The following is a 12993-nucleotide window of genomic DNA, read 5'->3' as shown; positions in this document are numbered from 1 at the left end:
CTCCCCCGCCCCCTCGCCGCCCGCCGCCCGGGCGCAGGACCGCCTCTGCTTCCCCCGCGGTCCCGTGGGTCGTGCCCCCTCGTCGTCTGTCGCGGCTTCTCGCCTCTCCTTGTTGCCCTGTGCTTTTTGTCGCCCCCGCACGGCCCCTTTCGCGGGTCCAGTCGGGGAGTCACCAGGCCGTCGTCTTTTTCGGCGCATCTTTGTTTGGTCTGCCTGATCAGCCTTCTTACCAACCCCTACTTGTACGCTGCCCCTGCCCGCTGTGCTTGCCGACCGCACCCCTTTCGTTTCCTTGCAGCGGCGGTGCTGCTGCCAGCAGGCAGCTGTCCCTGTCCCAGGCGGTTGCCGGTCGGAAGGGGCGACCAGCGCGCGGCGCCTGCAGCACTCTCTCCCTTGCCTGCGGGTCGTGGCGTCCCCAGCCGGCGGTAGCGGTTGCGCGGCAGACTCAGCACTCCTGGGGTTGCGCGAGCCCCCGACCGCCGCCTCATGCTTGGGACGGGCGCACACTGCAGCGTCTCGCACGCGCACGCTCGGCGCCACAGCCGCGCACGCACCCAACGGCCAGCCGGCTTCCGGCGGCCGGCACGGAGCAGCGCCCGCCCCTGCAAATCTTGCCTTTTTTCTGCGCGCGCTCGCGCCGGCTTTTTTGCGAGCAGCAGCCACGCCTCAGTGTTACCTGGGGCATCAGGAGTGCAAAGGGTGGTCGCCCCGACCACAGCTGGGTTGTGCTGCTAATGCCCCACTTGCGGCACACAGCGTGCAAGTCAGGTGGCAGCAGGTGGCCAACTGAAACTGAGAGTTCGAAGCACAGCCAAAGCAAGTGGGGCCATCTTTTTGGGGAAATTCAGCAGCGTCGCAGGCCGCCGCCTGCAAAGGCGCCTGCAAACCGTGAAAAGCTAGCCGCAGCAGCCGCAGGCCATGCTGCGGCCACCGCTGCAGCTGTGTCGAAAAACAGAGAGGATGTCCGACAGTGTTCACACGGCTGCGTCCCCCGCCGCTGCCGCGCCGAGCTCTGTGGTGGTGACCGCGCCCGCCTCTCCGTCTGCCACGACGGCGGCGCAGGCGCGGCCCACCACCAAGCCGTGCGCGAGCACGCCCGGGATACCCTCGATCTCCTCGGCGATCCGCGAGTACTGGGCGCGTGCATGAATGAGCGGTGTTTCGAGATGGGTTGACAATGATGATGCAGCAGCCAGGAGGAGAACAACCCTTGATTCAGGGATACTCGAGCAACAGTACTTGCGCCCTCTGCCCCCTTGGGCGGGGGCCGGAGGCCCGCACCTCATCCTCAAGACCCTCATCGTCACCAGGCGCATGCGCTAACCCACAAGTGCGCGTTTTCACCCAACCTTTCCACACGCCCCAACCAGGTCCTGCACGCACACCCATCACCCAGCCACCACCCAGCCACGCAACAGCCACCACACAGCCACACCGCGGCCACCTCACCTGCTCGTCCTCCCCGTACAGCTTGAACCCCTCATAGAATCTCACGTCCACCAGAGTGTAGGCGCCGTCCTCAGACACAAACGGGTTGGGCCCGCCCCGCGGGTTGGCCGTGCCCTCCGACGGCCGCCGCCTGGACGGCAGGCAGGGGCAGGTCAGCGACGGGGCGGGGCTCGTCTGCGGGCTCCAGGGGCCGTGGCTTTGGTGTGTTGCACGATTCGTCGTCACCACTCGCCCTTGGCCCTTGGGGCTCCGGCGCAACCCAGGCCTCGCAATCCGACAGAGTCACGCAGCGAGCCGCCTGGGCCCCAGCCCGGACCTAGGACAGCCTGGCACAACGGCTCAAGTTTGCAGATACACAAGTCAACAAAAATTCCAATCCCCAGATACTCAACCAAATAATAAATAAAGAATGCCACAAAATTACAAATCCACATATGCAGCCCCCACCAGAGCTCCGCGTCCCCCAGGAACATATCATCCAGCTCCTCAGCCGGCTCCTCCCAGCCCTCCGCCACGATCGCCACCGGCAGGCTCGCCCCCAGCCGCGACACGGCGTCGCCGCCGTCCGCCACCACCACGACGCGGTCCGCGGCGGCCAGCAGGGCCCTGAACGCAATGAGGTCGGGCTGGACGGGCTCCGCGCGGATGCCCTTCAAAAAGGCGTTGCCTGCGACGTCGATCTGATCAGCCTGCTCTATGAACACGTCCACCTTGGTTCATTGAAGGGTGGGTGCAGTGTCGGGCGGCGCGGGTGGTCGGGACGTGCTCAAGCGTGAGAGTGCGCAGGTGAGGTGGCGAGCGTGCGCGTGCACTTGATCATGTTCAAGAGTGTGTTTGAATGAGTTGCGTGCATGTGTGTGCAGCGTGCACATCAATGCATGCGGGCGCCGTGGGGGGAGGGGCGGGAGGTGGGAGGAGCGCGTGCCAACGTGGCTATGCGCGTGAATGTGCCCAGGTGATGGATGGGGCACAGCGCAGCCGCCAAGTCCAAAGCGTGCATAGGCTTCACCCGCGTGCACCGCACGGCCCCCTTGCGCCCCTCCCCCCCCTCCCGGCGCCCACCTTGGGGTGCTGCTCCAGGGAGCTCATGGCCAAGCCCTGGAAAGCCGCCTCGCTGGCCGCCGTGCTGCAGGAGGGGACGGCCACCACCCCGGGCAGCTTGCCGCTGGCCACTTGCTGCGCGAGGTACTCCACCGCGTGGCTCACGATCTGTTGGATGGTGGTTGTTTGCCCGGGGATCAACCTCATCGGCCGTGTCAGAAGCCACAGGGACCGCAGATTTGGCTTGGCTGCCCGCTGCAAAGGCAGCATTCTTGCCAGTAGCCGGGTCCAAAGCAGGTGTGTTGCGACGGCGACTCCGCCTCTGACGCGCCCGTCCCCGTGCCGTTCATGACTCAGCACACAAGAGGTCGTCCTGCTGGCGTCACGGCCCTTTGATGCTCAGCTGTGTGCCTCTCTCACCTCGCCCGTGCCGATGCCGACGACGCTGCCGGGCTTGACCCACCGGTCAACGGCTGTCCGCGCCGCGGCCCTGTTGCGCAATCAGGGGCGGCGCACGTGGCAGGGGGGCCCTAGCGAGCTTCAAACGGCGCAGCCGCTGCAGTCTTCTGGCCGCTACTGCTGCCACAGCCCACCAGCCGTCGGCCTCGCTCCAGACACATGCCGGCACGCTGCATGCCTCTGGATATCCTGCAGCACAACATTCATCCGTCTGCAGCAACAACCGCCAACACCGCGTCGCTCACTTGCCCCAGTCAGTGGACGCTCCCGCCTGGCACGCCGGCCGGAACGCCGCCGCACGCCGCCGCGTGACTAGTGAGGCCCTGCGCAGCGTGGTAGGCAGCAAGCAGGGACGGCGGTTTCGGCGGCGGCGCGTCGCTGGACACGGTGCTTCGCCGCCGCGCTGCTGCTGCAGGCTTAAGTATGCAAAGCACAGCACGGTGCGCATGGGCGCCTGCTTATGCTCAGCTCGATGGGCTCACAGCACACAGCACGCCTCCATCTACCGAAAAGCTCACCTGCCGCGCAACCCCAATTCGGCGCGCAGTGCCGACCGCATCGCGCCCCACTCTTGACTATTGACCGCCGTTGGCGCCGCAAGACAAACCGTGTTCTACCCACACCCTGTGTCAGCAGAGGGTGTTTGGACGAGCCCACGCGTGTGAATTGGTGCAGGCATGGCATTGTAGCGCCCTTCATCGACACTTGCATACAAGGGGCGCCGCTGACGCCCATGTGCGGCCTTGCAACATGAGGCGGGTGCAGCAGGCTGCGTGAAGTGCAAGCGTCGCTGAGCGCCAGCCAGCGCCTGGTGCCCAATGGTGCATCGAAGCTGCAAGAGGACGGCTATAATTGCACATGCCGGCACAAAAACACCTGGTGCGCGGTCGTTCAGCGAAACAAGGATGTTGACAAGCCTATGATCTAATGCCTGCTGACACGACTTTGCTGCTGATATGCACTGTGTCGAAAATATTGATTGCAGCTTACCGTATGCTGGAATCAACCGCGGTGACCGTCATAAAATCGTTCTGCCTTCCACTTGCCTCGCCCATAGCGCTGAACTCCCGACTTGCTCGGCCTTTTGGAAGCACCGAAGGCCCAGGGACTTGGACTTTGCCAAGATGGTGAGGGCTACGCTGTACTCGGCGGCTGCGGCAGGACGGCGAGTCACAGCGCGCGTCTTGCGCATGCGTTTGAGCCGATTCTTGATATCGACGTGATGGTTTACTTCGCTGACCTGTTCGTGATGCTGCTGATGGGTGAACGCCCTGGGCGTCCAGTGCTTGATCCGGTGGCTCGTCTCTGCAGCTGAGAGCTGCTCCTCAGGCTTCTGTATACTGGCATTGTTGCAAGGAACGCGTTTTTGCTGGCTGAGGCAGCGCGAGAGCACCACACTGGCACAGACGACGTTGCGCGCCGCCGCCGCGCTCGCCGCACGCACCAAAGCACCTTGGCCCGCCTGCCGTCGCATCGTTGCGCCCCGCAGCCCAAGCAGATCAGCGAGATCAAGGAGTTCCTCCTGACCGCGCGCCGGAAGGACGCGCGGTCAGTGAAGATCAAGAAGACCCGCGGCCAGACCAAGTTCAAGGTGCGCTGCAGCAAGTACCTGTACACGCTCAGCGTGACGGACGCCGACAAGGCCGAGAAGCTCAAGCAGTCGCTGCCCCCGGGTGAGCGACGAGGGTGGGAGCATAGAGGGCGGCCAGACGTCGCCATTTGGGTTTGGCGGGTTGGTGCTAGTCAGGGTGCCGGGCATAGCCGGGTGCAGACGCGGTGGTGGCGGGGTGTTCGAGCGGCTGCCATCGGGCGCGATTTGCAACAGGTGGTGCGAGCTGCTGGCAGCAGCGTGGCTGTTGCGGCGCAGCTGACATGGCTGTTGTGGGAGCGACGGCACTCGTGTCAAAGCCAGCAGCCGTATTTTCCAGTGAATCTCCAGCAGCGCGCATGCCTACAAGGGACTGCAGCTGAGACGCTGGATTCTTGGGAGTCGGCAGGGCGGTTTCCCTTGGTGTATTTGCCTGCACAAACTGACCCGTGCCTTGCCCGCTCAACGTTCACCACATCTCTCACCCTGCAGGCCTGTCGGTTCAGGACCTTTGAGCGGGCGTGCCGCCCTACCGCGGCCTGCAGCTTGCGGGACAATCTGGATCTTGGGCTATTAATGGAGACGGGCGGCACCTGCCGCATGTAACCTGCAACGCAGCATTTTTGTACCCTTTTGGCAGCCAGCTTGGCCCGCCAGGCTGTCATGCAGCAGGGCAAGGGCAGTGCCGTAGGCTGCTGTTGGTGACGACTCAAGGACGTAGAGGCCACATGATGCAGGGCGGTTTGGGGCCTGCCCTCATTGCTGTGTTGTTCAGTGGGCCAAGGCAGCGGTCCAGCGAGCTGCAGGGGCGTGAGCTCAGGTGAAACCAGGCAGCAGTGAGGTCTCAATGTCATCTCATCATGAACATGAATGACCTGCTTCAACAACGTGGATCCTTGTTAAGGCTTGTGATGGAACGGCCTGCACAGCAGTGGACATGAGCCAAAGGCACAGCACGGCCAGGATATGTACCGAGAATTGTCCCCTTGTGCGCGTGTTGCTATGAGCGGCGGTGTCCGGCACACACAAACAGCATCATAAAGAACACAGGACTGCTCTGCTATGACGAACGGGGCAGTTGTCCTAGCTGAATGCAACCTGCCTGCGCGCATGCCATCGCCGGTCCCTGCAATGGGTACATGCTGCACCGAAGCTCATCACGCAGCATGAACCTGGTTGCGGTGAGACCAAGCGCGGTGGAAAATCAGACGTCTGGCTGAACAGTTTGCGCTTTTTTGCTAGGGCTCTCTACACATGTACTAGATCGCTCGCAACAGACCGTGCACCCCGAGGGCGTGGACTGCCTGAGCTAAAGAGTAGAGGGCTACATAGCAGGATATATAGCGGGAGCTCAGGCCTTGCGATCTTTGGCGATAGCACTGAGGTGGGTCTGCGCAAGGCCATCACACCAGGCAACGAGAAGGGTCCTTGGGACTATTTTAAGATGTCTCCGTGGCAGTGGTGTGCGATCTGGGTATGCCTGCAGGCGCTGCGCTCTTGAACGGCGTTCGGAACCCTGCTGCAACGCAACCCTTGTGTTACTGCAGCACCTCTTGCTGGTCGATGCCATGGCCATGCTATATCATAAGGCTTGTTGCGCTGGCAGCGCTACTCCCTTTGTTCGTCGCACATCTCTGGCCTGCCTGCGTACACAACCCGCAGGGGCAAACTCCCAGCAGCTGCTCACACCACGGGGCGCAACGCATCGACCGCTCCATCAGTGGCGACCCTACTTCAACCAGCATTGACCCAACTACAGCAGCACTAGCAGCACCTAGGGCAGCAGCAGGGGCAGCAGCAGCAGCAGCAGCTGGGGCGCCATGTCGGGCTCCACGAACCGCTACCAGGTGCCGCCCACCGTCACGGTGCTCACAATGATGAAGGCCCGCCTGGTGGGCGCCACCAAGGGCCACGCGCTGCTCAAGAAGAAGGCGGACGCGCTGACGGTGCGGTACCGCCAGATCCTCAAGGAGATCGTCGAGGCAAAGCAGGTGGGGGGCGCAGACCACGAGATATGGCGCTGCGGGCTCGCTGTCGCTCGCGCATGCCTATGCCGTGTGTGTGACGACTCAACAACACTTTTCTTGGGGCAAATTTGATATACGCGAGCACCGCGCGCTGTGAATGCACACTCTCACCGCGTCTGCGGAGGACGCAATGGTGAACCACAGCGCAGGCGAGCTGCGGCACCAGCCAGCAGCAGGTGCCGTATCCGGCGTGGCGCCACCCAGCCGTACGGGCTCGCGGCCCCCGCCCGACCCCGCCCCTGCCGCGCCCGCCCTTTTGTTGCCGGCGCGCAGGGCATGGGCGACACAATGAAGGGCTCGTTCTTTGCGCTGGCGGAGGCCAAGTATGCGGGCGGCGACAGCATCAAGCACACGGTGTTTGACAACGTGGAGCGCGCCAGCCTCAAGGCACGCGCGCGAGCGCGCACACGCGGGCCACCCCTGGGTTCCTGGCCCTGATCCCGGCAGCATTGCATTTGGTCCTGCTGCCAGCTGTCTGATAGAAGGAGCTCGGCGTGTACGCCAGCCTTGATGGGGCTATCTTTTCCGCTTGTGGGTTCCCTCAACACCCTGGCCCCTGCACGACAAGAGCCCCGCTTGCCAACGCGCAAGCAGCCGGTTGGTGGCAACTTGGCACCAGCTCGTCCATCAAACCCGTGCCACCTCCTCCTCCTTCCGCCCCCCCAGGTGTACTCGGCCATGGACAACGTGGCGGGGGTGAAGATCCCAAAGTTTGAGAGCGTCAGCCAGCCGGGGGACACCAAGATGGACCTCACGGGTGGGCGACGGGGCGGCGGGGGGAGAGCGTGCTACATGCACGAGTGCGTGTCTGCGATGTGGACCCGGGCCAGCTTGCGGTGAGGCAGCACTGAGGAGGACTGCTGACCCGAGGGAGCCCATGAAAAGTCCTGTGCTGAAAGCTGTCAACAACCAAGTCGCTGACAGATCAACGCACGCAACGCCGTTGAATACCCTCATCGCGAACCCCTTCCCAACCTCAAAGGCCTGGGTAAGGGCGGGCAGCAGATCCAGTCGTGCCGCAAGGCCTACATCAGCGCCATCCAGCTCCTGGTGCAGCTGGCCAACCTGCAGACCGCCTTCATGACACTGGACGCGGTGCGGCCCGCGACCCAGGGGGGCACGCGGGGGTGCCCGCAACCGGTCCTGCTGCTGCTGCTGCTGCTGCTGCTGCTGCTGCTGCTGCTGCTGCTGCTGCTGCTGCTGCAGCAGCAGCAGCAGCGGCGGCAGTGGCAGTTGCAGCAGCTGCAGCAGTGCCGGCGCCAGCAGCCATTGCAGCAGCGACACCTTTTTTGTTTCTCTGTGCCTGCTTCGACGATCGGCCGTCCCTGCTCCTGGCCGCGACTTGCTAACCGCGGGCGGCCCATCGCTGGTCCTCGTGCCTGCACGTGACAGGCCCTGAAGACCACCAACCGTCGAGTGAACGCGCTGGAGAACGTGGTGAAACCCAAGCTGGAGAACACCATCGCGTACATCAAGGTGGGGCTACGATCGCAAGAGGAACGGAGCAGGCTTGATGGGCGGGGCTGGGGGGAGCTGTGGGGCGTGGCGAACCGGGGCCGCGCCGCGCCGAGCTTCGGCGTGGTGCCGGCGGACCCCTCTGTTCAGTGCTGACGTCGCTCGCTGTTGCCAGGCGCTGGCGAGACCTGGGGCCCGCGTCGTGCGGCCTTGGATAGGGTCGCTGCTGCATCCGCTTTGGGCCTTTGTCCGGCCCAAGGCCTGGGCTGGCTAGCCCCCTGCGCCGTCAATCCCCCCGTCAACCGCTGCTGGCGCCGGTTTGATTGTGGAGTGCCCTGGAAACCATCGTCTGATCCCCTTCAAACGACCAGGGTGAGCTTGACGAGCTGGAGCGCGAGGAGTTCTTCCGCCTGAAGAAGGTGCAGAAGAACAAGCAGAAGGCCGCGGACAAGGCCACCGCCAGCAAGGCCACGGCGGCCGCGCAGCAGCAGGTGGGCGAGCCGCGAGCACTCGGTGCGGCGTCGGTGGTCGCGGCCCCGCGCCCGCGCGACGGTCTCCAGCTCGTCGCGGCGGATGTTGGGACGACTCATTCCTGCACGCATGCAGCTCCTCCCCACAGCCCTGTTGCAGGTCTGTTCGGCACTACCCTGGGCGTTGCTGTGAAAGATTCCCCCCTGTCGACCCCAAAACGACGATACCCACTCAACTCCCCGACCGACCCCGGGCGCCGGCATACCGCAGAAGGACCCCTTTGCAGACCTGGGCGGCGTCGACAGCAAGGGGGACGGCGTCGCGGCGTCCAACATGCTCGCTGACGCCGCTGACGAGGACCTGGTGTTCTCGTGATCTGTTCTGATGATGTGTATGAACTTGCTGGGTCTCGTCCGGCGTGATCCCGCCTGATGGCGCCTGCAGGCTTTTTGAATGCTCGCCCTGGATGCGTCGTTTGATGGCACGATCCACGAGCGCACGCAGGCGGCCCCCGGGGGTCTTAATGATGCCGCTGCTTGATGGGCGCTCTGGGGTCGCCCCTGGCATTCTGCTCTGCTCTCCACGGAGCTGGATGTGGCAACAGTGGGTTGGCCCCGCACTTGACGCTCCTTGGCGCCACCAGCAGGTGGAGGCACGTGTTACGAATCTTGTGGGAGCTCGAAGAAAAGCCAGCCTGATCAGACTTGGTACTCAGCACGTGCGCTGGCGGCATGTGACGTGCAAGCGCGCGTGCGTGCGAAGCGTCGTGCGGCCTGCAGCGGGAACAGTACGAGCAGCGGGGAAGGAAGCGCGGGCCTTCTTACACACCTTGTGCCGCCCGACTGCGCCCCAGATAATTCAATTTGCAGCAGCCTCGCACCCCTGACGTGCCAGGAAACCCGGACTACAGGCCAGGACCTGTCCTCTCACCAAGGAACTGTGAAGTGTGTTCCTGATGCGATCCCTCGGCGACCCGTTCCCATTCAACAGTTGGGCGGTGCAAACCACGGGATGTATTCAGTAGTTTGACGACGTAGTATCGTGACCTTCACGCGGTCGGTTACTTCGACCTGCGCGCGGCTGAACTGCGGGGGGGTGACCCACGGTCCGATACGCAACAAGGAGCCGTCCCCGTGTAGAAATGAGTCTATACCTGTGGAACTACGTACATGCACTGTCTATTGTGTCGCTGCTAGCAGTCCCCGTGCTCGGCAATTCACTGCAGGTGCGGCTAAACCTGCACTCGCAGTGGCTGGCTCAGGTGGCGCGAGTATGTGACAGTGTGTCTCATCCGACTCAGCAATGTTGGTGGCGGTGCTGGTGCACTCAAAACACCAACATACTTGAGAATCCACGTGCACTACCTGCACCTTTGCAACACGAATCTGCAGGGCCCCTTGACGTCAAGTAGGGCGCCGCCCAGGGAGGTTGCCGCTCAGATCGCGTCGCATGACAACCTCGACCCCGAAGAGCGGGCGCCCCTGGACACGCCCTTGTCTATGGCGATGCAGCCTTTTGCCCAAAGGTCCAAGAAGGTGGCGGGTCCCCTGGCGGACCAGCTGCTGAAGAAGTGGCTCACCAACGACGAGCTGGTGGGTCGGGGCTGGGTGAGAGGATGTTGCGACAGCCGTGCCCTGCACATCCTCCGCTGCTGTCGCTCTGTTGCTGACACAAATACTGCTGCTGCTACAGCCGCACACACAACTGGTGATGCCGCCGCTGCTGCTGCCGCCGCCGCTTCTGCTGCCCCTGCTGCTGCCACTGTGGCCAGCGAGACGGCCGTCCTGACTGTTGCTGCTTTGCGTCTCAGCTGAGTGGTGCTGTGTGCACCAACTGCTCCGGCCCGCTCACAGTCCACCTGGATGGATGAATTTGTGACCAAGTGCCCCAACATCAGCCGAAAATTCAGGCAAGGGTAATTCTGCAAATTGTCTCGCTTGCTGCAACCTAGAACTCCTGCTGTGTCGTCTAGGTGGCAATGTGTCCTTGCCATAGTACAGCGTGTCACTTGACTCCAAAACAACCAACCACACCCTGAATGATGTCACCCCTGGCAGCATTGGCAAAAGCGTCCGGGGCGCAGATCTGTTTGTGCTCGAGATATCAGACAAGCCAGGCGTGGAGGAGCCGGAGCCAAACTTCCGCGCAGTTGCAAACATGCACGGGGACGAGACGAGCGGCAGGTGAGGGAGCACGATCAGGGAGGCATGGGTTGTGCAGCACAGGTACAAAGGTATTTTGGCCCATGAACAGGGCATTCGAGGCAGGTTGGCGAGCCCTTCTGCCACAGATGCATGATGGCAGGCGCACGTGCGCTCAGGAGGCGGAGAGGCCGCCGTGTCGGCAAGCCAGTGGCTTACAATGATACACCAGATATCCGCTAAACCCGCGTTCCCTTGAAGGATGCTGCTGCCGATGCTGGCGGAGTGGCTTTGCGCCAACAACGGCAAGGACGCGCGCGCAACGCGAATGGTCCGGGACATGCACCTGTTCCTCATCCCCACGATGAACCCCGACGGCTTTGCGAAAAGGCGGAGAAAGAACAGGTGCGCAGCCTGCCACATAACTGGCTTGTCCTGGCATCCGTCACCACAGAGCGCAGATGCCGCCGCATTCCACTGGGTCCGCAAGAGCAGTGCTGGAAGCGCAGTCAGCGGCTGCAATTGCAGGTCTTCCCCGCCCCTGCAGCTTTCCCCCGCTCCAACGCAGCATCTCCGCTGCTCTGTCAGCTGCGTGCCGAGCGCCTGCACCCTGCACCCCCCTACCTGTGCCACCATCTTCAGGGGCGGCAAGGACCTAAACCGCAATTTTCCAGATCGCATCAAGCACGCGGGCACCGACTTGAGGCTGAGGCAGAAGGGCACGCAGCCTGAGACCTGGGCTGTCATGCAGTTCATGCTAGGCAAGACGTGGGCGGGCGCCGCCAATTTTCATGAAGGGGCAGAGGTGGGTTTTTGCTGTGAGTGCTTGTGACCGTTGGGGGCTTGTACGCAGATGGTGCTTGCTCCCATTCGGCGCGTGTGCCTGTGGGGAGCTTGCACCGTTAAAGTGCGTGTGGCAAGCCCGGCAAGACCTGGGAAATGGCCTGCTGACCGACCCTGAGAACTACGCACGGGGGGGGGGGGGACAGGGTGTTTTACTGCTTGCGGCGATGCCTGCACTGCACGCGGTTGGCTAAATGGTGCTGGCGTGCCCACAATGTGCTGTGACGCAACAGGCTGCATCCCGCTTTGCAATGGAGTCTTGCTGACCTATTCACCTGTTGCTACTCACATGCAACTGCACCCCCTGAAACAACAATTACGTGTTCACGACCTGTGATTGCTGCCCTTGTTTCCTTCAAGCACACAGGTTGCAGTGTATCCGTGGGATGGGTATGCCAGCGGGACGTTGTCGGCTGCCGGCGGCGCGAGCGACGCCCCCGACAGCGCCACGTTCAAATTCTTGGCGCAAACGTATGCTGATGCCCACACGACCATGAGCACGTCAGGGGTAGGTCACAATTCTGAGTGCAATGGCGGCTGCGATGGGAAAGGCTAGAGGCTTCGATTGTGCTCATGGTTGAAAGCATGGCTGCTGAAGCGAGTCTCATGCCCCCCATTCCCTCGAACACTTAGCAGCCTCTGCCATTACTCCCGCCACCGGTGACGCCTCTCACAGAGCTTCCCTGGCGGCACCATCAACGGCGCCTCCTGGTACCCCATGTGTGCAGGGGGAGGTCTGAACATGTCACAAAGGGAGTTGTGAGCAGGTTTTTACCCCTGCCTTGGCTGTAGCACTTGCTGGCATCACACTGTGCATCAAGGTCTCAGGGACTCGCGATCTTCCTTTGCTGAGCCATTGGCAAATCATCTTCCTGTGCTCACCCTCTGCTTCTGCTCTGTCGTCGTTTGCCCCATGTGCACCTTTGGCGCCCTCTATTCTGCAGCTATGGAGGAATTGCGGTGAGAGAGCTACCTCTGCCTGCTTGTGCTGATATCCTTGTGCCAATGAGGCGGAAGAGTTTGTTCGTGTGCCGACAGTGCAATGGCCTTTTGCACAGAAAGCCTGCACAATCAAGCTTAGTTGTGCGAAGCAAGCAGCACCAAACGGCTCACGACTTGCCAGCGTCAGCATACCATGTAAGAGCGTCATGCAAGTAGGCGGCCCCCTCCACCCCACACCACTGTCTTGGCAGGACTGGAGTTACGTCGTGTCTGGATGCATGGAGGTGACTCTTGAAACGAGCAATCGCAAGTACCCAAAAGCACAGAAGCTTCCCATTTTGTGGGAGGCAAACCGTGAGGCGGTCATCGCCTTGCCTATCACTGCGGCATTTACAGGCGCGTCGAGCCGGGAACCCTGCTGCGCGCATCGGCGCGCGCTGCCAGGGATGGTATGACCAACCCTGCAGCCATCGCCCGAGCAGCACAGCAGAGCGCGGCAAATCTTACAAGGGGACCCTATCGCAGAGCTGGCACTTGCCCCAGCCCTGCTTTGATCTTAAAGGTGATGCAGTAGAAC

The 12993-nt window shown here is 62.6% G+C and overlaps 4 protein-coding genes across 4 annotated transcripts; 3 read left to right on the top strand and 1 right to left on the bottom strand.

Moving 5' to 3' along the window:
- Positions 1 to 974: 974 nt before the first annotated feature.
- Positions 975 to 3508, bottom strand: MNEG_3745 (ribose 5-phosphate isomerase A; the record flags this gene model as incomplete). Its single annotated transcript, XM_014047783.1, has 7 exons — positions 975 to 1133; positions 1450 to 1579; positions 1897 to 2159; positions 2512 to 2658; positions 2911 to 2980; positions 3195 to 3272; positions 3468 to 3508. The coding sequence occupies 7 exons, from the start codon at positions 3506 to 3508 to the stop codon at positions 975 to 977; spliced, it is 888 nt and encodes a 295-aa protein (XP_013903237.1).
- Positions 3509 to 4073: 565 nt separating this feature from the next.
- Positions 4074 to 5052, top strand: MNEG_3744 (60S ribosomal protein L38; the record flags this gene model as incomplete). The annotated part of the gene is made up of 3 exons (XM_014047782.1): positions 4074 to 4076; positions 4439 to 4622; positions 5030 to 5052. 3 exons carry the CDS (start codon positions 4074 to 4076, stop codon positions 5050 to 5052), a joined length of 210 nt encoding a protein of 69 aa, XP_013903236.1.
- Positions 5053 to 6357: 1305 nt separating this feature from the next.
- MNEG_3743 (V-type H+-transporting ATPase subunit D) lies at positions 6358 to 8865 on the top strand (the record flags this gene model as incomplete). Its single annotated transcript, XM_014047781.1, has 7 exons — positions 6358 to 6528; positions 6838 to 6930; positions 7231 to 7321; positions 7547 to 7659; positions 7957 to 8040; positions 8391 to 8510; positions 8761 to 8865. 7 exons carry the CDS (start codon positions 6358 to 6360, stop codon positions 8863 to 8865), a joined length of 777 nt encoding a protein of 258 aa, XP_013903235.1.
- A 2028-nt stretch (positions 8866 to 10893) lies between these two features.
- On the top strand, positions 10894 to 12214 carry MNEG_3742 (hypothetical protein; the record flags this gene model as incomplete). Its single annotated transcript, XM_014047780.1, has 4 exons — positions 10894 to 11036; positions 11274 to 11436; positions 11842 to 11982; positions 12203 to 12214. 4 exons carry the CDS (start codon positions 10894 to 10896, stop codon positions 12212 to 12214), a joined length of 459 nt encoding a protein of 152 aa, XP_013903234.1.
- Positions 12215 to 12993: the final 779 nt, after the last annotated feature.

This window comes from Monoraphidium neglectum (assembly GCF_000611645.1).
Source record: "Monoraphidium neglectum strain SAG 48.87 unplaced genomic scaffold scaffold00486, whole genome shotgun sequence".
Lineage (NCBI taxonomy): Eukaryota > Viridiplantae > Chlorophyta > Chlorophyceae > Sphaeropleales > Selenastraceae > Monoraphidium > Monoraphidium neglectum.
This window is presented reverse-complemented; position numbering and strand designations above follow the sequence as displayed.